The sequence below is a fragment of the Anolis sagrei genome, chromosome 1 (genome assembly GCF_037176765.1).
Source record: "Anolis sagrei isolate rAnoSag1 chromosome 1, rAnoSag1.mat, whole genome shotgun sequence".
In the NCBI taxonomy this organism is placed as follows: Eukaryota; Metazoa; Chordata; class Lepidosauria; order Squamata; family Dactyloidae; genus Anolis; species Anolis sagrei.
The window spans coordinates 62318709-62343374 of NC_090021.1; the positions used below are offsets into that span (position 1 = coordinate 62318709).

Here is a 24666-nt window from a genome sequence, read left to right on the forward strand (position 1 = left end):
GGAAGGCTGAGCGAAGGAAGAGAGATACTTTTGAACTGTGGTGCTGGAGGAAAGTTCTCAGAGTGCGTTGGACTGCAAGAAGATCCAACCAGCCCATACTTCAGGAAATAAAGCCTGACTGCTCATTGGAGGGAAGGATACTAGAGACAAAGTTTAAGTACTTTGGCCACATCATGAGAAGACAGGAAAGCTTAGAGAAGACAATGATGCTGGGGAAAAAGGAAGGAAAAAGGAAGAGGGGCCGACCAAGGGCAAGATAGATGGATGGCATCCTTGAAGTGACTGAAGGAGTTGGGGGAGGTGACGGCTGACAGGGAGCTCTGGCATGAGCTGGTCCATGAGGTCATGAAGTCGGAAACGACTGAACGAATGAACAACAAAATAGATGCTTATAATGCAGCTTGATGGTAATGAACTATGGGTCTCCACTGACCATATAATGTAGTTCCAAACTGCATTATATGGCAGCATAGCGGGCCTGAGACATGTTTTTTGCAGCCTGCTGGAAAGGCTAGGAGCAAACCTTGTTTTCTAGCCCTAGCTCACTCTTGATTTAAGTTCACAAAGAAATCAGTAGATCACCTACAGAGGAAAGTGGTAAAATTTCTGGAAAATTCAATTTTGTGGGTAATGAAGTAACAACAGAAAGTACTTGTCTAGAATGCATCTATAGGAATGTTGGACTACAATAGTGCTTCTCAACCTTGTATGTTTTACATTTCAAATACAGGATTCCTTGGTCATGTTGGCTATTGCTTCTGCACACTAAAATCAAAAGCATTTGGAGTTATTCTCTTTATTTACTGCCCTGATTTTTTTTTTGCAAGCGGGGTTGGTGGGGACGAGAGACAGCCTTCTCAGTGGTGGCCCCTTGGTTGTGGAATTGGTACATTTATTTATTATTTACTTCATACATTTGCATCCCGTCCTTCTCATCCCCGAGGGGGGAATCAGGGCGGCTTCATAACAAGCACTCGTCCAGTGCCATCCACATTAATAAAAATACATTTAAAGCAATTCATTTAAATATTATATTAATAAGGCATGAGTTTAAAATTACACAGGTTTAAAATCCAAGTCCAGGTCAGTCTATTGTCATTCCTATCACTTGAGTCTTATTCTCGATTGCTGTCTCTATCGTTACAATGCTTGGTTACATAACCAGGTTTTGAGTTTCTTTCTAAAGGAAAGGAGGGAGGTAGCCAATCTGATGTCACTGGGAGAGAGTTCCACAGGCAAGATGCCACCACTTGTCCCCACCAGTTGAATTTGCGATGATGGTGGGATCGAGAGCAGGGCCTCTCCAGCTGATTTTAAACTTCGTGATGGCTCGTAATTCCCTCCCTAGTGATATCAGGGCACCCCCTCCCCTTCTAGTGTTCAGAAGGAGAATCAAAACCTGGCTTTTGAAAAACAAAGCAGTGCAGAAATGTTACTATGGAAAATGTGCAATATGACTATGGAATGGCCTTGGTCTCTGACTCTGGATGATGTGATTAATTGAAATGTATTTTAATTATGTTTGTTAATGTTTTTAATTTTAAACCATGTTTTTAGTTGGATATTATATGTTATAAGCCGCCTTGAGTCCCCCTCAGGGTAAAGAAAGGTGGGATATACTTACTTATTTGGGCAATCCCTTGTTGTCTGAGTAAGATTGTCCTCCAAGATTGGTGTCCTGGTGGTGGGTCCACAGGTGACTGTGGAGCCCTTTTCTTGACCTGCATCGTTTCCCAAGGTGAGGGCATCGGTCTCCAGGTGGAAGGTGGTCCTGGTCGGGGTTGACTTGAAGCGCCTTCCTCTTGGCACATTTCTCTCCTTTACCCTCCATTTGTGTCTCTTCAAATTCTACAGCACTGCTGGTCCCAGCTGATCTCCAACTAGAGCACTCAAGGGCCAGGGCTTCCCTGTTCTCAGTGTCTATGCTAGAATTTTTAAGGTTGGCTTTGAGCCCATGTTTAAATCTCTATTCCTGTCCTCCAACATTCTGTTTTCCATTCTTGCATTCAAAGTAGAGTAATTGTGATCAGGCATTCGGACAATGTGGCCGGTCCAACGGAGTATATGGTGGAGGACCATTGTTTCAGTGCTGGTGGTCTTTGTTTCTTCCAGCATGCTGACATTTGTCCGTCTGTCTTCCCAAGAGATTTGCAGGATTTTTCAGAGGCAGTGCTGATGGAATTGTTTTAGGAGTTGCATGTGACCCCTGTAGATAGTCCATGTTTCACAGGCATATAGCAGGGTTGGGAGGACAATAGCTTTATAAACAAGCACCTTGGTATCCCTACGGATGTCCCGGTCCTCAAACACTCTCTGCTTCATTTGGAAAAATGCTTCACTCACAGAGCTCAGGTGGTGTTGTATTTCAGGGTCAATGTTGACTTTTGGTTGACTTTTGTGGAGAGGGGGCTGCCAAGGTAGCGGAAATGATCAACATTTTCTAATGTTACACCAGTAAGCTGTATTTCTGGCATTGGAGAGGGGTTGCCTGGTGACTGCTGGAAGGGCACTTTGGTTTTCTCAATGTTCAGTGACAGGCCAAGCTTCTCGTATGCATCTGCAAACGTGTTTAGAGGTCTTCTTCTGAATGCGCGCAGACGTCTTTGTCATCAGCATATTGGAGTTCTATAACAGATATCATTGTAACCTTGGTTTTGGCTTTCAGTCTGCTCATATCCCACGGGGAACATGAGAGAAGACTCCTTGCAGGATTGCAAGATATCTGGGCATCCCCTGGGCAACGTCTTTGTAGATGGCTGATTCTCTCACTCCAGAAGTGACCAGAAGCAACTTGCAGCATGCTGCCAAACAAGCAAACCAACCAGCAGCCCTTTTCAGGACCAACCATGACAATAATCTCAATCAACACTGAAGGCATGTCAGTTGCCAAAGAACAACTGCTCTATGAACTGTGCCGAGATAAGAAATGTGATGTGCTGTGTGTCCAAGAGACACACAGGGGTAAACAACAGAAACAACCAAAAGTTCCAGGTGGGATATAAATATGGTAAATAAATAAAGAAATGTTCCTTGATTTGTGTTTGGGCAACAATGCGTTTGGTGGTCCCTCTGTTGACCTGTCCACAGCTGCATGGTATCCGGTGGACTCCTCCAGAGCCTTGCTTTCAACGCAGGAAGAAGGAAGGGCAGGGAAACTTTTGCCCTGGCAGCAGAACACTTCCCTTCCCCACCCCATTGTGCCTCTATCCCTGTGTGTGTGTTTTTAACCAACACAGAAGCTCTAGTGTCTGAGGGATATGTTAAGGAAGAAGAAGAAGAAGAAGAGGGGGGGGGGGGAGGACGGTTGGCACAAAGTTGTGTTTTTTTCTCCAAGGTAGGGAGGGGAAGGAGGGTTGGAAGGGATCTCTCTCTCTCTCTCTCTCTCTCTCTCTTTTAACAAATGGAATTAAAAAAAGTGGTGAGCACATTGTTGTAGAGGCCTTCGCGTGCGCCGAGGGGAGCTCTTTCTCCCGTTTGCATTGTGCGAGGGAGCAGGTGCTGGGTGCATTACCATACAGCTGAGAGCACAAAGAGCCAACTGATGCAGGCCTCCCATAATAACAAACTGCCTTAATGACAGCCACGCGAACGACACACACCGAACTCACTCTTTTAAAAAAAAAAAGAAAGAAAGAAAGAGGAGAAGAAGCACACACACACCCAAGCTTGAAGGAGGAAGGGAGAAGAAGAAGAAGAAGAATTAAAAAGGCAGTGAGATGCAGAGAGAGATGGAGAGGGAATGTGTGTGTGTTCTGGCTGGGATGGATCCCCTTCGTTCTCCTGAGGGAGAGAAGGAGGCCAAAGGGGGAGAAAGAGAGCAGGCCCACCCTTGGCAGGTTGGCCAGTTGAGCCAGGAAGAAGTGCAGGGAAGGAAGGAAGGAAGGAAGGAAGGAAGGAAGGAAGGAAGGAAGGAAGGAAGGAAGGAAGGAAGGAAGGAAGGAAGGAAAGAAGGGGGGAAAGGGCTGTGGGGCTGCTTCTTCGTGGGTCCTTCAAAAGCAGGGCTGTTTAGCCAGCCAAGCGCCCCCTCCCACCACCGCCTCCTGCCTGGAACTTAACACATGGGCTTTTGAAGTCTTATTTTTGACAAACACACACCATGGAGTTGGTTGTGCATAACGATCAGGGGAGGCAGCTTCCCAAGAGGCCCGGCAAGTCGTGTTGTTGTGAGTTTTCTGAGCTGTCTGGCCCTGTTCCAGAAGCATTCTCTCCTGACGTTTCGCCTGCATCTTTGGCAGGCATCCTTCGAGGTTGTGAGGTCTGTTGGAAACTAGGAAAATGAGGTTTAGACAAGAGTTCTGTCTCCCACCCCAGAGAGATATAAACCCAATTTTCCTAGTTTCAAACAGACCTCACAACCTCGGAGGATGCCTGCCATAGATGTGGGCGAAATGTCAGGAGAGAATGCTTCTGACCGGAAAACTCACAATAACCCAGTGGTTCCGGCCATGAAAGCCTTCGATAATACGTGCCCCTCTTGCTTTCTCCTTTAAGATCCCCGGCCACCAATCGTCCAAGGCAGCCGCCGGGAAGCCGAATCTGTCACGCGAACTCCGGCTGCGTGTGGACGCGCGGCTTCTTCCTCCTCGTTGAGACTCAAATCGGAGGCTAGGGAAGAGGAGGAGGAGGAGGGGCGGCGCAGTGTAGGTAGGCTTTTCTAAAACTCCCCAACCAATACACCTATCCCCTCGGACGCTGTCTGTCACGCGTGGCTTTGCAAGATCTCGACTAGCGGCGTGTGGAGGCATTGCGGGCACGTGCCTTCAGGCCCTGGGTTTGCTTGCTTGGTGTCAGGAGCGACTTGAGAAACTACAAGTCGCTTCTGGCGTGAGAGAATTGGCCGTCTGCAATGACGTTACCCGGAGGAAGTGAGTGGAAGCGGGGGATCTCGCGTGCCAGCTACACTGACCATTTGATGTAGTTTCAAACCGCTCTGGAAGAAAGCCACTGCGCCGTGGAGGGGCTGACATCGGAAATCCTCAGTGGTGATGATGACAGGAACCATAGGGAGCCCTGATTGCACCTTATGGTGGGAGGTGGTGTCCAGAACCGCGTTAAATGCTCAGTGTAGATGAGCCCGGGGAGAAGCAAGCTCGGTGATTGCGGTGCCCCCATTGGCAGGCATTTGCAGTCTTTTTTTTTTTTCAGGGGAGGGGAGGGGGGAAGAGGGGAGTGGCGTGATAAGGCGCAATTGGGCGGGGGGGGGGGGTCGGGAGGAGGGTTGCCCATTTTACAGCTCACTGACCATTTGGCGATCCAGGGAGCGGACGGCTTGGTAAAGTGCTTCCTTTGTGGCCGCTCGAGCCAGATTGGGGGGCTGCTCATTTGCATCTCATTAGCCATGCAGGCGGCCGGCGCGATATAAGGCGGGCAGGCGCCCCGAGCGCAGCCAGAAAGAGAGAGAGAGAGAGAAAGAGAGAGAGAGGGAGGAAAAGAGAAGGATCCCACGCGAGGAAGCGAGTCAGGACAGCAAGCAGCCAATTTGGAGCCGTCCCTTAAACAGAAAGCAATCAAGGCAAAAAGGAAACAAAACACCCCCCGAGAGGCGAAGGGAGACAAACCACCCGAGAGGTGAAAAAAAGAGGGGGGGAAATAAAGACACTTCTCCCCTCCGCCTTTCCTTGCCTCCCTCTTCGGACTTGGATTCCTTCGGGGGCCAAAGACGGATCCTCTGCTCAGAAAGCCAGGCTTGGCGAAGGAAGCCACCTCTCTCTCTCTCTCTCTCCCCCGCCTCCTCCTCCTCCTCCTCTTCCTCCTTCGCCTGAAGCCACCGGGAATTATCTCCTCCTCGTCCCTGGAGGGATTTCCACCTCGACGATTATTTTAATCTGCTTTGGGAAGCCTTTTCTCCGCCTCTGGGAATTTTAAGTGGCTTTTCTCTCCTTTTCCGCCCCCTAAACTCCCCCCGCCCGCCTGCCTGCTTTCCTTCCTGGGTTGGAGCAAGAAGCCAGAGCCAAGACTCCTCAGGAAGCCGCCCAGAAGACACAAGCCCAGCTCCCGTTGGGTTGGCTCGTCCTCGACTGTCAGGCGTCTCTCTCGAAGGAAAGCGACAGGAGGAAGGACTGCCTTCGGGTCTCCTTCTGGAGGAGGAAGAGGAAGAAGAAGCCGCTCTCCTCCAGGGAGGAATTGGCCTCGCCGCGCTTGACAAGGCAGCCTCCCCTTCGGCCACAATGTGGGGTCAGTCTACATTGATTCTGCTGCTTGTTTGCCTGCTCCACCTCCAGGTAAGCCACTGAGGACTGGACGCGCCTCTCTCTCTCTCTCTCTCTCTCTCTCTCTCTTCATAGATGACACTGAGCAGTTTTTTAATCGGGGGGGGGGGGGGGCGCATTGAAGTGGTAAGATGTGGAGCGTTTCTGAAGCGCTCTCTCGCTGGGGTTGCGTTTTGAGTTTTCCGGGCTGTCTGGCCATGTTTCCAGAAGCATTCTCTCCTGACGTTTCGCCTATATCTATGGCAGGCATCCTCAGAGGTTGTGAGGTCATTCGGGCTGTATTGGCCATGTTCTAGAAGCATTCTCTCCTGACGTTTCGTCTGCATCTACGGCAGGCATCCTCAGAGTTTGTGAGACCTCACAACCTCTGAGGATGCCTGCCATAGATACAGGCGAAAAGTCAGGAGAGAATGTGAGGTCTCACAACTTCTGAGGATGCCTGCCATAGATGCAGGCGAAACGTCAGGAGAGAATGCTTTAAGAACATGGCCATACAACCCGAAAAACCTACAACCACCCAGTGATTCCGGCCATGAAAGCCTTCAACAATACGTTGTGAAGTCAGTTTGGAAAGTAGGCAAGTGGGCTCTCTGTGGCATGTTTGGGGAAGCGGGTGGACTCGAGGAGGCTTGTGTGCGCGCGTTCACACGTGCAGACACGCACAAGGCCAGGGGCTCGCTCTTCGAAGTGCGTCTACCTTATGGGAGGTCAGTTTGGAAACTAGGCAAGTGGGCTCTGTGGCTTGTTTGGGGAGGCGGGTGGACTCGGGGAGGCGCGCGTTCGCACGTGCAGACACGCACAAGGGCAGGGTCTCGCTCTTCCCACTGCGTGTTCCTTATGGGAGGTCGGTTTGGAAACTAGGCAAGTGGTCTCTCTGGCTTGTTTGGGGAAGCGGGTGGACTCGGGAACGCATGCGTGCGCGCGTTCACACGTGCAGACACGCACAAGGGCAGGGGCTCGCTCTTCTGAGTGGGGATACCTTGTGGAAGTGGCATCCCGCGTGAACGGATTGGGGGGGGGGGATGCGTGCAAAGGCTCTCCCCGTCCCCTCCTGACGCTTCCCTCCCCCCCCCCTTTATTTTGCTCAGGTCCGGGCCTCGGGCGTCTTCGAGCTGAAGCTGCAGGAGTTTGTCAACAAGAAGGGGCTCCTGGGCAACCGCAACTGCTGCCGGGAGGGGGGCGGCGGCGGCGCGGCGGGTCCCTCGGGCTCTCCGCTGCAGGCCTGCGAGTGCCAGACCTTCTTCCGCGTGTGCCTCAAGCACTACCAGGCCAGCGTCTCCCCGGAGCCGCCCTGCACCTACGGCAGCGCCCTCACCCCGGTCCTGGGCGCCAACTCCTTCGCCGTCCCCGACCACGCCGCCGGCAGCAGCGGGGCCAGCGGAGAGCCCTTCTTCTTCAGCAACCCCATCCGCTTCCCCTTCGGATTCACCTGGCCGGTAAGAGAGAGACACACACGCACACTGATAGATTGAGAGAAAGAAAGAGAGAGAGAGCTGCTCCCCGGGGCAGATGGAAAGGGGCGGGGCCAGCCAAGACTGCATCAGAGCATTGCTTGCTATGAGGCTCTCCATCCCCTTAGCTCAGTGGTTCTCTGCTTGTGGGTCCCCAGGTGTTTTGGTCTACAACTCCCAGACATCCCAGCCAGTTTACCAGCTGTTAGGATTTCTGGGAGTTCAAGGCCAAAACATCTGGGGACCCACAGGTTGAGAACCACTGTTGGGGGCCTGAAAAAGTTGTCAACTGTCAATGTTTTCCAAAGTTCACCTCGATTTGTACACAAATCTATGAGCAACAACTGGGCAGGGGTTTACAGTGGGCTTTGCAGAAAACACTTCAGATATGCCCCACCAGCTAGAAAATAAAACAGTCTTGAAAACACTCATTTTTCATTTTTGATTTGTAGACCTGTGTTTATGTCTATACGGGAGGTCATGTAAACATACATTAGTCCAAAAGAGGTGAGTGAGTTTCAGAAGCCCTGCACCAGGGATCATCTACACTAGAGCTTTCCAAACCTGTCATGTTGGTGACACACTTTTTGGTCAGGCATCATTTTGCGACACAGTCATTCAGTTTTACTAGCAAAGCAGAGGTTAAACTAGGCATGGTCCAACTTGGGCCCTCCCTCTAAGTGTTTTAGACTCCAGCTCCCACAATATTTAACAGCCTCAGGCTGAGGGGGGAAAGGAGAGGGCCTGAGGCTGTTAGGAATTGTGGGAATTGGAGTCCAAAAAGCTGGAGGGAGGGCCCAAGTTTGCCCATGCCTGGGTTAAACCAACTCCCTTATGTTACACATATCAGTGGATGGGGGCACAACTCATCTCATGACAACCTTTTATTTATATTTTGAGTGCAACTTTGCAAGTTGGTATTGTGTATTCCACACAGACTCTCTATGCTCCTATGACACACCTACATGCTGCAGCTGACAAACGGTTTGGAAAAGGGATGCATCTTGACACCATGGGCATTCTAGGAATGGGCCTTTTAAGAGGTCTTTGGCCTTCACCACACTACAGTTCTTATGATTCCATAGAAGTCAAAATACACATGGTAGATGCACCCCTGGTGATTCTCATGTCTTCCAGCTGCCTGAACTCGTGACACCTGGCCAAGTTGGTTGGGAGCTTCTGGAGATTGAAATCCCAAACACCTGGAGTAGTAAAGGTTGACTAAGTTGGGGAACCAGCTTACAAATGGACCTGAATCCTGTAGGTTTTCCACTTGAGTGGCCAGTCAACACATGGTGTTGACTCCATTGATGAAGTCTACTCCAGGTTGGGAAGAATGACGGAATTAAGACTGTTGCCTCCTGGATAGTGGATAAGCTGTGGTTTTCAGTAGAAATGTGGATATTAGTGCTTGTGGTTATGTTAAGTTGTTTTAGGTTGAGCATCCCCTGTCTGGAATTCTGAAATACTCCAACATTATTAAGTTTGAGATAGTGACACCTTTGCTTCAGTATTATACACATGTTTCAGGCACCAAATTATTAAATGTATACAATTATCTTCAGGTGATGATAATTGAAACATAAAGGAATTTTGTGTTTAGACCTGGGTCCCACCTCTAAGAAAGCCCTTATGTATTAAATACAGAACACTTTTGGTCTCAAGCAATTTCAATAAGAGCTACTCAAAGTGGGGCTATCACTTTTACTGTCTGAAGTATTGGCAAATGTGGCAACTGGGTGTGTCTTGTTCATAGCACGTGTTCAGATTGCTGTTTCAACAAAACACCACTTTAAGAAGTTTGGTTCAGTTAGTTTACTCTCAGGGCATATGCCACCAAGGAAGATGGTTCTTTCCTCTTTAATTTCTTTAGTGCTTCTATCGGAGGCAGAGTCTTGGGAGTTACTTTTGGAAGAAAAAAGTTCTTAAAGTAGGGTTTACTGAGAAAGGTGTGAGTGTGTTTCTCAAATGTAGCTTCCCATGTGGATGGGATGATTGTGATTTCTAATTAGAAGTAAAACAAAGTGGTGATCCCTTGAATGCTCCATGTAAAGTATCTGGTTGGGGGGAGTAAATGGAGTTGCCAACTGAAATGACAAAAGACACTTTCAGGATGTAAAGGACGAGCATATTTATTTTATTTGGGAATACATGTGTGATCTTTGCTACCCTTTCCCAAAATCAGTAGTTTGCATTCCTAAGACCTTAGTGATGCTGTGAGAAACTAATGCTGTTGAGAAGTAAAGTAGTCATTTAGGTTGCTTTTCCCCCCTGGTTAAAGTGCTCCTTACTCCAAGCCACAGTTCTTCAATTTAGAGCCATGTACACCACAACGGGTGGCTGAAACTCCAGAGATTTTGTAGCACCTTCAAGACCAACAGAGAAATAAGCTGGTAGCGGAATACGTTTTCATAGGCTAAAGTCTGCTTCATTTAATTTTGTAAACTTGTGCTTATGCTACCAACTACTTTTGGTCTCAAAGTGCTCCAATATCTACTCCAAGGGACAGACGCTCAAAGAAGATGACCAGCTTCTTGTCCTTTTTGATATGGCAAGCCTGCTGATGGTGGCAGCTTGCTTGTCTCATCATTAGTGACCTCAGCCAGTCATTTGAAGGGATGGAGAAAATGGGGAGAGCTGTGTGGCTGGGCAGATTGGATAGCTATTCCACTCCCCTTGGTTTCCCATTATGGAAATGGCCATGTCATTGTTACACTCTCTTTCCCCATTCAGTGCCTCTTGATTTGAAAGCTGGCAAGCACAGCTAAAATGGGAAGACTGGGAATTTATGAATGCTCTCCCCATGTCTCCAGCCTTCCTATTACCTCTGCCCCGTCCCCGTTCAGCTTTTTAAAAATGCCACATCCTGTACAACTATGCCTGAAAAAACAGGTCAGGAAGTGGCTTTTGAAAAAGTGCTGCCATTTCCTTGAGGAAAGTGAAAACAGGTCAGAGTCAGGGGATGAAGAGAGTCATGTTGGCCAGGAGCACACAGCCACTCCTGTCATCATGTTATTTTGCTGACTGCAGACGGTTTGCTCTCATTGTTGGTTTTTCTTTTTCTTTTTTCCAGGGCACGTTTTCTCTCATCATTGAAGCACTGCACACTGATTCCCCTGATGATCTCAACACAGGTAAATATTTCCCAGCTACAATAAGGAAGGCCATTCCTTTAGATCATTGGCAAACCTACACTCAGTGGCTGTCTTGTGGCACTTGTTTACAATCGTGATCCCAAGCCACTTACTTGCATGTATGTCCCATTGGAGTTAGTGGAAAAATTCCATATGTACTGAGTATTTGGGGAGCCCCAAATGGTTTTTGCACAACTGCTTTTAAAATCAGTTTCTTCACTTGGGTTTTCCAGGCGTATAATTTCTAATAATAATAATAATAATAATAATAATAATAATAATAATAATGACGATAATGATGTCACTCTTTCCCTTTAATTAACTGCCTTTCTGTCTCCTCCCCAATTCCTGCCCTATCTATCTTTCTTCCATTCCTTTCTGTAGAGAATCCAGAGCGTCTCATTAGCCGCCTGGCTACCCAAAGACATTTGACCGTTGGGGAAGAGTGGTCCCAGGACCTGCACAGCAGTGACCGCACTGACCTCAAGTATTCCTACCGCTTTGTGTGTGATGAGCACTACTATGGTGAAGGCTGCTCTGTCTTCTGTCGCCCCAGGGATGATGCATTTGGCCACTTCACCTGTGGAGAGCGTGGGGAGAAAGTCTGCAACCCGGGCTGGAAGGGCCAATACTGCACTGATCGTGAGTGTCCACAATGCAATGCAACTTTTGACTCCCTTCCTTCCTTGTGTAATGTTAGTACACATTCTGCTCTCATTTACACATGTGTGTCTATGTGTCCACACCTGTGCACCCACAAGTCTCCTGTTGCCTTACATCAACCCCATTAGTTTCATAGGGGTTTCTTAGGTAAGAACTACTCAGAGGTGACTTTGCAGTTGCTTTCCTTTGAAATATAGCCAACAGCACCTGCTATCTTTTGATAGTCCTCCATTCAAGTCCTAATCAGGACTAACATTGCTTTGCTTCCAGGATCACATGAGATCTGGTGTCTTCGGAATATTTTGGCTCACAGACATACAGGTGCAAGGGATTTTGGGCTATATGACCATGTTCTAGAAGCATTCTTTCTTGATGTTTCGCCTGCATCTGTGGCAAGCATCCTCAACAAACCTCACAACCTCTGAGGATGTCTGCCATAGATGCAGGCAAAACGTCAGGAGAGAATGCTTCTAGAACATGGCCATACAGCCCGAAAAACGTACAACCCAGTGATTCTGTCCATGAAAGCCTTCAACAATACATTCAGGTACAAGCATGTTAGGTTTGAGGATTCATGTGGTTGGTGGAAGGGCTTACTGTTACTGTCTCACAAAATGATATATGCTTCACTTGGATGACCAACTTGCCAAAGAGAACGAAGGAAAAAATCCTGTCCAAATCTTCTCCCTTCACACTGTAAAATGCAGAAATCCAGGAGCCCGAACAGAAGGCAATACTGGCTTCCTGTGATACATTTAGACATATTGGCTTGGAAACTCTGTAGAAGTTTTGAGGCTAATATCCCCCTCCCCAAAGAAATCCAGAATCTTTCTTCACTTTAATCTGCAGAACAGTGACAATCATTGGTTTGAACAACATTTAAATTATTTTATGAGTTGATCTACTCAGAAGAAGCAGTGAATAAAGGAATGGAGTGCCACTCAATTGTTCAATTACTACTGAGTAGTTCAATCAGTTATTTTAAGTACAGAAAGGCAATTCCACTCTTGCATAATGGGATTGCAATATTAAGTAATCTAGCACATTAAAAATGCATGGGCGCTTCCAGCTCAGAATTGATATTTTGTTCTCAGACTCTGCAATATTGTAGTTCTTAGGCAGAAACTTCTACATAACCATATTTCAATAAATGACAAATCCCATAATTCCATAGGATAGAACCGTGGAAGTTAATGCAGTATCAAAGTGCTATAGTTGTGTAGTGCAAATGCGGCTTAAAATTATGATAATGGTTAAATGTGCCACTATAATATTACTAAAATATTCCTAAAACTCTTTTCTACTCTTCTTATAAAATAAACATCAGGACCATCGCTTAAGGCAGCACCAGCTATAATGTGACGAAGTAGTGTATAGGTTTTCAGTTACTGAAAAACTTTTCTTAAGGCTAGATATAAACAAAATGGGAACAGAAAGGGGAAGAGAAAGGTCTGGTGGTAAAGTAATGGGTTCTAGCAAGTTTCTCCTTTCCCTTTTTGGTTGGCTTCGTGCATTTAAAATACGGATTTTCAGAATTTTTCTTATGGCCAGCATAATTGTGTTCTTGGCATTTTAAATCTATTGATGACCTCCTTTCTCAAAAGTGAGACTAAAATAACTATGGGAGGAAAAATACTGAGTGACACAAGGGAAGTGTTGCACCTAGTTGACGTGTAGGACAGAAAATGCTCCTCCAGTTTAACAATCAATGAAATGCTTGCCTGAGGGCCCTTCCACACATCCCTATATCCCAGAATATCAAGGCAGGAAATACCACAACATCTGCTTTGAATGGGTTATCTGAGTCCACACTCAGATAATGTGGGATTTTCTGCCTTGATATTCTGGGATATAGGGCTGTGTGGAAGGGCTCCTAGACTTCAGTGTGACTTGAATATGACTCCCAAGACAGAAAAACCTTTTCTAAAAAGCCTTCTGTCTGTGGTCCTTAGTGCCATTATTGATAACAGGGAAGCACAATGAAGTAAAGGTGTCACTTAAAGTAGACCTGCCTTCTGCCAAACTGACATCTTCCAGATGTGTGCATCACAATTGCAATCATTCCAAGGAAGCACCACTGATTGGAGAATATGAGACTTGAACTCCAGCCCATCTGTAGCATAAAGTCAACCACAAAAATACTTTGCTTCCTCAAACACACAGATGGACTGCAGTGTGTGTATATAGGAATGAATACTTTTCAAGTATTCCTAGTTGGCTAATGGAACCTGGAATGTAGCTGTAACTGATGGGAGGAAATCACATTAAATATGGCACCTCTTGCCCTCTTGGACTTGAGTCAAAGTTTGAGAGAGTTCCTTTTTGAATCTTTGCTCCCTTAATCTCCCAGGCAGTATGGTTACTGGAGGATTCTGGGAGCTGTACGATTATTGTAAAAGGAAAAGGTAACTTAATGTAGTTCTTGTATACAGCATCCCTGCATGTCAAGTCATTTTTGATCCTCAAAAAACCTCCCAAAGCCATATTTTAACATAGCATTGAAATCTGCTGCTCAAAACATGGAAGAGGTATCCCTTCCATACACACTGGGCTTTTTAAAGTCCTGGGGTAGTGGGTCTCAGCCTGTGGGTCCGCAGATGATTTGGCATTCAACTCCCAGAAATCCTAATGCCTGGTAAACTGGCTGGGATGTCTGAGAGTTGTAGGCCAAAACACCTGGTGGGGGCCTACAGGTTGAGAACCAGTGTCTTAGGGCATACTGAAGTATCTCTTTCACACATACATACTGGCCATTATGATATGTCAGATATAATTGCTGCCCAGTGTGTGCATGCATTTCTTAAACTGTATGTTGAACATACATGCACTTTGGGAACTCTTGCGCAGCTTATGGCTCCAGTTAGTACAGCAGACAGGGATCCCGTTTTTCTCCCCCTTGATAGTACTTTTAGAGGAGAATAGAAAGAAAACACAGACTTTTTTGATCCATTGATGATGATGCCTTCTTGAAGCAGCAGGTTGTATTCTTGCACAATACTGTTGGTATGGCTAAGCTGTTCGATTGATAACCAACATGCATTTTTATGAGCAAGTTGTTAGAAAACTGTATTGTCGAAGGCTTCCATGGCTGGAATCACTGGGTTGTTCTAAGTTTTTCGGACTGTATAGCCACGTTCCAGAAGCATTCTCTCCTGATGTTAGAAAACTGGCTGCCCTTTTGATAGGATGGGTTGGGGAATGATGTCACCCTATAAGCAAAGCAAATAAATAAGTTTTCAGGCTTCCTGAAGCCTCATGCCTGCCCCCATTCAGTTTGTGCTGTGTGTGTGTGTGTGTGTGTGGAGACAATCAGCCCAGCTTTTCCTCATCTTCTGTTTTTCCTCCTCCTCCTTCTGGGCCCTTGGCATTGTCTCCCCTGGCTTGCTTTGTTGAATTAAAACTTGCGGTGCCTGCTTAATGAGTTCCATAACCAGGCAAAGTAATGAGCAGAAGTCTTCCCTCCCGCCTTGCTCCCAACCTCCCTCCTGCTGGCCTGCTTACCCCTTTTTCCTTCTGTCTGTGCCCCCTCCCCTTCCCAGCTTCCATCCCCCCTTCTTCCCTTTTGGGTGTGTGTATGTATGTGTGAAAGAACTTTAGACTTATTTATTTGAATAAGAAGAAAAGTTTTTCTCCCACCCCCCCTTTCCGACCCCTTTCCAGAGAAATCACGCTCGTGCCATAGATTAGATCTGGGCAGGGATAGGCTGTTGAGGAAGCACATCTTGGCCCCAATTGGCTGCAAGAGGTTGGGGGTATTGTTGCATTGGGGCAGCTGCTGGGAGAGAATAGACAATAGAGCAGCTGTCCCGGCTGGCACCCTGCACACCAGCTGTCCACCCTTATCTGTGAGCGTGCGCACACACATGCACACACACACTTTCACACACTTTTCTGAGGCTAGCAAGAGGAGGAGTTGTGTGCATAGAATTGGGGTGAGCATTGAGCGGGGGGGGGGGGTGAGAGAAGCAGGGGGAAGAGGACTTCTGACCCTTATTGGGAAGAAAGGCGGGTGGGAGCTGTGGAGAAGGGAGCGATTGTGAGCCCTCTTTTGTCCGTGTGCAACTGTATTAAGAGGAATGTTCAGTCCTGGCAATAAGTAAAAGCAGCCACTGACTAAGCGAGATCAATACTCCTACCAAGACCCGGAGATTAATTCAGCTGCTGTTAGCAGCTCAACCAGAGTGAAAAGGGAGTTATAAGCCCTTTGGAGCTTTGTGGGAGTGGGTCACACTTCTTTTCACTATAGTCTAAATTTCTTGGCTTCCCCCTTTCCCTTTTTGTCTTTTGCAGCAATTTGCTTGCCTGGATGTGATGAGCAACATGGATTTTGTGACAAGCCTGGAGAATGCAAGTAAGTTTCCGGAACTCTTCTTGCTCTCTCTTGACTTCCCATCCTGCCTTTCGGCTGTAGATTGAATGTGAGAATCCTACAGGAATAATTTTAAAATGTTAAAGGTTTTTACATGATAGTAATGGTAACCAAATATCACTGGGTCAGAGCCACAGTTTACAACTCAAACTTATGGTGTAGTTCAAAGCTTCTAAAGTTTTCTGATGCGTGGGACTAGCATTTTTTTTCAGGGACCACTACCATATTGGATACAATGCCCCCCCCAAATATCTGAACATTTACAGATCAGAACCAGTCATGGACCACCAATTTGAATCTTGATTTAACATCTTTGGTTAGTTCACATTTGGTTGGAAGCTAGAGTTCCCAGCAGCTTCCTCTCTATAACAAATTTCCAAAGCTAGCATCCGGAAATGGCCATATTGGCTGAAAGCTCTGAAAGTTGCACAAAAAGTATTTGGAGCAGTGAAAACAAATAATAATAATAATAATAATAATAATAATAATAATAATAACAACGCAACAACAACACATCATCCCAAAATAGTCACTCTGGCTTGACTTTGAGTTCACAGTTCACACTTTCTTCACTTGAAACCATTACAAAAGTAACATTTTGTTATTGATCAGATTTCTAAGAATAATTAGGGAGTAGAATATTGGTATGTTAAAAGTTATACAGTGGGATAAATATGTTTTCATTGCAGTAACCAAACAGAAAAGAGGGCCAGCATATTGTCATAGGAAGGATAATAATAATCATGGGACAGGAATACATGAACCTTAGTTTCTTGTGGATTTTGAAAATTGGTGCCCTGAGGAAGTGATTATCTCTTTCAACAATATGTACTTTATATGAATGTTGTGAGGGCTAAAAGAGTTACTGTATTATACATATGATCTATAGTAAACCAAGGGCACATAAGGATCAAAAGGTTTGAGGTAACATATTCATAATGGGGCATAGGCTTCAAATGTTTTCAAATGTGAAATTAGTGAAGTCATTGAGAATATTAGAAAGTTAATGATGTAGTTGAGAAGTATGACTTTTCATAAAAGTTTATATATATATATATTTTACTAATTTTCATAGATGCAGAGTTGGTTGGCAAGGACGTTACTGTGACGAATGCATCCGGTACCCAGGTTGCCTTCATGGAACTTGTCAACAGCCATGGCAATGCAACTGCCAGGAAGGCTGGGGTGGCCTTTTCTGTAATCAAGGTAGGTTATTCACTTGTAATAGGATATCAATATTATTAGTTCAGAAATGGAGGAAACCCATTGACCCAATGGGAATTATATCTATGGGTTTTCATAGTATTCATTTAATTGATTCAGTGGCTGAACTCTAGTTGGAACTACCCTAAAGTATTCAGACCACTGTCTAGCTAAAGCCATAGTTTGTCATTGCCAGATCATACGGATCCTTATCAGTGTACTTCTTTTTGTGTCTTCTGCAGATCTCAATTACTGTACACACCATAAGCCTTGCAAAAATGGAGCTACTTGTACCAACACTGGACAAGGGAGTTACACTTGTTCTTGCCGGCCTGGTTACACTGGTTCCAACTGCGAGATTGAAATCAATGAATGTGATGCCAATCCTTGCAAGAATGGAGGAAGTTGTACTGTAAGTTTCAAAATACACATATTTTAATAGATGGAAGATAAGTTTTACATTCTTCTGCAACATACTGCAAGCCATCACAATATTTTCTAAGAGGTATGATTTTCTTTGAAACAGGACCTTGAAAACAGCTACTCCTGCACCTGTCCACCAGGCTTCTATGGTAAAAGTTGTGAGCTGGGTGCCATGACTTGTGCAGATGGGCCCTGTTTCAATGGAGGACGATGCACAGACAACCCGGAAGGTGGATACAGCTGCCGTTGCCCAGTGGGTTATTCTGGATTTAACTGCGAAAAGAAAATAGACTATTGCAGCTCAAATCCCTGTGCTAATGGTAAGCTAAACAAAGCATTCAGTCCATGGTTTTGGGCATTTTGCCATGAGCTTTGAAAACTAAGTGAATTTCCTATTGATGTTCATTTGACATGGAGCCCCGTTTGAACAGCCAAAGATAAGAGCCAAGAAAAGAGTAACAATGCTTGCAGTTGGAGGGATACACAATCCTGAGCCTATTTTACCCACTTTGCTCTGGGAGGCTTGTGCTTGGACAGAGTTTGTTTTAAATTAAAATGCCACAATACACCAGCCTGCAGCTGAGAGAAATTCAGGGAGTTCTGGTCAACACAGTACGTTCTCATGGTGCAATGTCAGTGAAAACAAGCTAGTAGGTAAATATTTGGATTGGTTATTTTGAAGGATGTTCAGTCTGGATAGAACAGTGGTTCTCAACCTGTGGGTCCCCAGATGTTTTGGCCTTCAACTTCCAGAAATCCTAACAGCTGGTAAACTGGCTGTGATTTCTGGGAGTTGTAGGCCAAAACACCTGGGGACCCACAGGTTGAGAACCACTGGGATAGAACTTCCTTTCTTGAGCAAATCCATGTTGCTTTTTTGCTTTTCTAAGAGGTGCTCAAGATTGCTTTCAAACTTGTTAAAACAAACAAAATGACAGTTTCAAAATCAAAATCAAAAAAGGTAAAAGTAAAGGTTTCTCCTAAGATTAAGTCTAGTCACGTCCTACTCTGGGGGGTCGTGCTCATTTCCATTTCTTAAAAGAAGAGCTGACATTGTCCATAGACACCTCCAAGGCATGACTTCATGGAGTGCTCTTACCTTCCTGCTGGAGCGGTACTTATTGATCTACTCACATTTGCATGTTTTCAAACTGCTAGGTTGGCAGAAGCTGGGTAAAACACCGGGAGCTCACCCCACTCCCCGGATTCAAACCGCTGACCTTTCGATCAGCAAATTCATCACCTTAGCAGTTTAACCCCCTTTGCCACTGGGGCGCCTTCAAAATCATACTTGACCTAAATATCTTATTGGACACCTCCATTGTCATTAGTAAGAGATCAACAGCTTCAGAACTATGAACACCAATGATACATTCCTACACTGCTCTAAAATGTTTTAAAGTTTTACTTAAATATGTATGAATTTAATTGGCCCATAGGTTATATCTATATGCTGTATAGAATATTGCTGGGAGAACATTTTATAAGGCTGCGGTTCTTTGTGTGGGAGTAAAGCTCCCCAAACCCAATAAGACTTTTTTGGGGAATCCATGCAGATTTGCACTTCATGTCACTCTTGCCTAGCAGAAATGCTTGTCTGGTGACTGTTATTCTCTGTATAGGCTTCTCCAAATCTTCACTCTACAAATGTGTTGGAATGTAGATGTCATTAGGACTGGTTAGTATGGTCAATACTATGGTAGGTACTAGTTAGCTAGGGAAGATGGGAATAGTGGAAGAGCACTCCAGAGTGCCCCTGATTGGCGGAGATTGACTTAGGGGTTGGTTTATTCCAGACGTATATATATAGGGATGTGTGTCAGAAAGAAGGCCCTCAAATAAGAATTCTGCCCTTGATAATGTTTTATCCAGCCCCCAAATTTCCACCATTTCAGGAATACTGAAAATTGAGCACACCCAGAACTCAATGCCATATTCACATTCTCTTGGTCCTTTTCTTTGGATGCCTAAACTCTATTTCTAAATGTTCAACTGAAGTTGTAAGTTACTGCAACACTAGACATTTGAGGATTGAAGAAAATGTCATTTTAGGAGGTTAAAGTTCTTAATGGGAAGGGAAATGTCGTTGCCCTTTTCACTACAGTTATTCCCTTCCATAACTCTATCAGCTGAATAAAACCATTGGGTTTTTCTTTTACTCTCCCATTTTACGCTATGGGTGGAAAGTTAATGATTCAGTGTTTTATAGACATAGAAAACCACTCTGAAATTTGTAATATAGTCAAGTTTAGTCTAGCTATCAAAGGAGCTTTGGTTCTATCATGGCAATTAATGATAATGGTAAATACAATGGGCAAAAGAAATGTGAGTATATACTCATGATTTCTGTTGATGTAACAGTTGTAGCTGCAAATGTTACTCTGATTAAGTTCCTTTGCAATGTTATGAATGATGGCATTGTGACTTTTCACCATTGATTGATGTAATGTCTTATAGTAGAGCTCTAGAGTTCTGTAATGATGTTGTGAAGGCTCAGCCAACTCTGGGAATGAGCTATTTTATTCAACAATAGTGCTGGGAATTTATTTTTCAGATAGTAATTTGGCATTTGAGTGACAGGTTCAGGTTCCTGCATATGCTGCCACTAAAGCTGTTAATGAATGCAGATAGCAGACCCTGTTAGGTCTTTAGAGCAGAGGGAGATTGAATGAGATGCCATTTGGATCTCTTCCAATTCTATGATTAAAAAAACAGAATCAACCACAAATTTGGTTTTGGTTTAGCACATGTTTAATAAGCAGTATAGCATTATGCTTAGGATTTGTTCAGGTTTAAGGGATTATGGATGAATTTGATACCCTGGGATTTGTATACGTTATGTTTAAAGATCAGGACAATTCCCTGACGTTCAGGCCATTGCCTGACTTGGGCATTATTCCCTCTGCATGGCAGCAGAGATGTATTCTAAAATGTTGAAAAAGTCAGATACATTGGGTCTTTGGTATCCAGTGAAGTTTGATTTGAGGACCTACCCCACTAGATACCAAACGCCATGGATGCCCAAGTCCCTATACAGTGACATAGTAAAAAGGTGTTAAGGTTTGCTTTTTGTATTTTGTTTAGGAGGAGGGGATATCTTCAAGCCATGGATTATTGAATCCATGGGCACAGTATCAATAAATACCGAGAGCAAGCTATATATATCTGAAACATGCAACTGCAGAACATCTGTCTTTAAGAATATGTCTTGTTATCATCCTATTAAGAAATATCTTTATAAAATATCAAACCTCAGTCTTGCAAACTTGGAAGGAGGTATTGTAAAGAATAGCTAGGAAAGTCCCACATACTCATAGAAGAAGAGAAGACCAAATATGAATGCAGTAGATAACAAATAAATCAGTCAATTGATGCTTGGATATTGATCCTTTATCTTATTCATTGTTGTGCAGGAGCCCAGTGTGTTGACCTTGGGAATTCCTACATATGCCAATGTCAGGCTGGCTTCACTGGACGACACTGTGATGATAATGTGGACGACTGTGCTTCTTTTCCTTGTTTCAATGGTGGGACCTGCCAAGATGGAGTTAACGATTATTCTTGTACCTGTCCACCGGGATACAGTGGAAAGAACTGTAGCACTCCAGTCAGCAAATGTGAACACAGCCCTTGTCATAATGGGGCAACTTGCCACGAACGAAACAACCGCTATGTCTGCGAATGTGCGCGTGGGTATGGAGGCCTCAACTGCCAGTTCTTGCTTCCTGACCCACCTCAAGGAGCAGTGGGCTTTACCATACCAGACAAGTACACCAATGGCCAGAGCTCCCAGTTCCCTTGGATTGCAGTGTGTGCTGGAATCATTCTGGTCCTCATGCTCTTGCTGGGCTGTGCGGCCATTGTTGTCTGCTTCCGACTCAAAATGCAAAAGAGGCAGCATCAGCCAGATGCCTGCAGGAGTGAAACCGAAACCATGAACAACTTGGCCAACTGTCAAAGGGAGAAGGACATCTCCATAAGTGTCATTGGTGCCACCCAGATTAAGAACACCAATAAGAAAATAGACTTCCACAGCGATAATGCGGACAAAAATGGTTATAAAGCCAGATACCCATCAGTGGATTACAATTTGGTGCATGAACTCAAGAATGAGGACTCTGTGAAAGAGGAGCGCAGCAAATGTGAAGCTAAGTGTGAAACATATGATTGTGAGGCAGAAGAAAAAACGGCAGTACAGCTAAAGAGGTAAGTGAAGGGCAATGCTAGTGGGTTGGTTAACAGTGTAATTTACAATGGGCGGAATATCTGTTTGCTTCCAGAAGCAGCCATTTCATTTTTTGTATTTGGTTTTCCTCTCTCATCTGCAGTGAAACATCTGAAAGGAAACGGCCAGAATCGGTATATTCAACCTCAAAAGACACAAAGTACCAGTCGGTGTATGTTATATCAGAAGAAAAAGATGAATGCATCATAGCAACAGAGGTTAGTATATTTATTTGGTACAACTTTCCAGCCTACCAAAGCCAACTTTTCTTACCTATCAGAGTTTTGTCAGCTTTACACTAGTCAAAACTGAATCCTACTTGATCTTTCTTTAAAAAATGAGAGTTCACCGATTACCATCTGATGTAATTGGTGAAAGAAACTCACTGCAAAGCCTCCCTACTCAGTGCTGCTATATTGTCTTTTGATTCCAGTGAGTTTTATTACCTGCTGGATTAGATCTAGTTACCAACAGCTATACAAAATCAGGAATGATTTTTCTGGAAAGGAAACCTTACAACATATAAAATGTTATGGTTCTAGGACACATTTCATGCTAGATCTTTGACTGAGAATGGGCAGGCCTATATATGAACAGTTGGCCAGTAGGTCTTTCTTTTTCTGTGATGGACACATCAGCCACACAACAAAATGACTAGTCTATAAAATTATTTCCACCTCACACATAGTAAATGAATATAGAAGAATCATGGTGGGGTATGTGAAGAACCAACTTCTATCACTTTTTTTTTTTGCTTGAAGGGAATTTTGTCTAAACAGAAGAGGAACACTTGATAACAGACCTAGGCCTCTATGGATCTGATCTCATCTGTCCATCATTGCACCTATTTATCTTGTTTCTCTTCTCCTTCTACAGGTTTAAAGGAAAGGCAACGATGTGGCAAAATTATTGTTCTGAAACAGTTGTCAAAGGTTATATGCCCCAATGTATGCTGCTGAACATGGAAAGGGAGAAAGATTTCTTCACTGACTGCTGCTGAGAAACTAAATTCAGGCTGAGCTGGTTCTCTACTGAAGTTAGCAAAAGTGACTGCAAATAATACATGGTGGACACTAGGCCAGGGTCTGTGTTCAAAGATACCTGTTGCACTGCCTTTTATGAATATTTATCATTGCACTATGGTCAGTTGCTTTTTTCTATATATATTTAAATGAACGGACTTAATTTCCTCCATAAGAAACATGCACTGCCCGAAGTGTATATTTTGGATTCTTATGAGCCAGTCGTTTCTTGAACTAGAGCTACAAACTGCCTTTATTGTCCCTTTTTTATACTAAAATGTGTTTTTACTAGGTGGGGGAAAAAGTGTGTTATTTTTTTTAATCTGTAAAAATTATTTTCAGGACATTTGTAAATCTTGAGTATTTTGTGATGTTTTTTATAATTTAATTTTTTGGTAAATATGTACAAAGGCACTTCTGGGTCTATGTGACTATATTTTTTGTATATAATGTATTTATGAAATATTGTGCAAAATGTTATTTGAGTTTTTTTTACTGTTTTTGTTAATGAAGAAATTCATTTTTAAAATATTTTTCCAAAATAAATATTATTAATGATATTCAAAGCATTTTTCCTTTGTACAACACCTTTTAACTATGTTCTCTCATTCTAGAGCTCTAAATCTTTCATTTATTGACATGAACACACATTGGTGTGTGTTGCAGGGAGGAATACATAACAGCCCTAGTTCAATCAGTAGCAAATCTCAGGATTTAGCAGTGACTGAATGACTCCTTTATAGCTTATGTAGCAATATGGACACCCCCCACCCCAGAGACTTGAATTGCAACATCAGTAAGTTCCGTGATCATAATCTTCTATGTGACATATCCTTCAAACAAGACTTTGGAAACACTTCGGAAAAGTATGTTTTTAGACTACAGCCCCAGAGTAATCTAGCCAGCTCGGGGACTACAGCCATTGGCTATGTTGACTGGAGGATTCTGGGAGACTAAAAAAACACAGTTTTTCTCCAAGCTATGGACTCTGGGAAGTCACCACCATGGCACTTGACCAACAGATTAAACTAAATTAAACAATGATCTGTAAGGCTGCCTGTTTCATTCATTCATTCATTCATTCATTTGGGCACTTGGCCATGAAGCTCCATGGAAAAAACTGTACACCCAGCTGTTGGCTGCAGCAAGGAAAAACTCCTTCTCTGTCCATGGAGGTTTGCCATTCCATTGCTAGCATTAAAAAAACAACCTTGTGCTTTCATAGATTTTTGGTCTTTAGCCATAATTGAGTGCCAGGCTCATGCTAGGGCCATTGTAAATTACAGGACTTGCACAGGAGCAGGTCCTGTCAATTGGCAGGCTGAATCAAACGCAGAAAAGATTTGACCCCTTCTTGAGTGTTCTTTTAAAATATTATTGTGAGCAAGAATATTATGATTGTGCGGGAGAGCTGACACCCTCAAGCCTAGAATGGTCGGGTTTCTGGAATGAAAGTAAAACACAGTCTGTGCAAGCCCAGAGTGCCCTGATGTCTTTGAACCTACATTAGGACCATAACATGAACACTTGCTGTGAAGCTACATTCAGAAGGACCCAGCACAAGACTACAATTTTTCTCCTACACTCTTTAAACCTACATATCATATACAAAACTAAAGAACTAAAACACTAAGCTAATACACTTAACACTGATTAACACACAAATGGACTGACTCTTAATCCAAATTCTAATGAAAACATAAAAGAAATAATAAAAAAATTCCACACAATTATAGATTCAATTACAAAAATTCTACTAAAATTAATAATAATGTAATCACATATTATTACATCATTAGATTTCTTATTACTCAAAAAATGGTTTCCAGTCTTGAAAATAATGCATAAACACCTTCAATTGCTTTATCCTTAAATCCTATATTAGCTTGGCAACTTGGACCAACTCAACAACCTTAAGAATCCATCCTTTTGCTTTTGGCGCTACAGTCCATTTCAAAGTTGGAATA

At 44.1% G+C, this 24666-nt stretch overlaps 1 protein-coding gene across 1 annotated transcript; it reads left to right on the forward strand.

Moving 5' to 3' along the window:
• Positions 1 to 5228: 5228 nt before the first annotated feature.
• Positions 5229 to 23259, forward strand: DLL1 (delta like canonical Notch ligand 1). The gene is made up of 11 exons (XM_060753776.2): positions 5229 to 6221; positions 7298 to 7645; positions 10734 to 10794; positions 11179 to 11436; positions 15748 to 15808; positions 16902 to 17032; positions 17272 to 17441; positions 17556 to 17772; positions 20866 to 21658; positions 21781 to 21895; positions 22554 to 23259. The coding sequence occupies exons 1-11, from the start codon at positions 6168 to 6170 to the stop codon at positions 22557 to 22559; spliced, it is 2214 nt and encodes a 737-aa protein (XP_060609759.2). The 5' UTR covers positions 5229 to 6167; the 3' UTR covers positions 22560 to 23259.
• The last annotated feature ends 1407 nt before the right edge of the window (positions 23260 to 24666 follow it).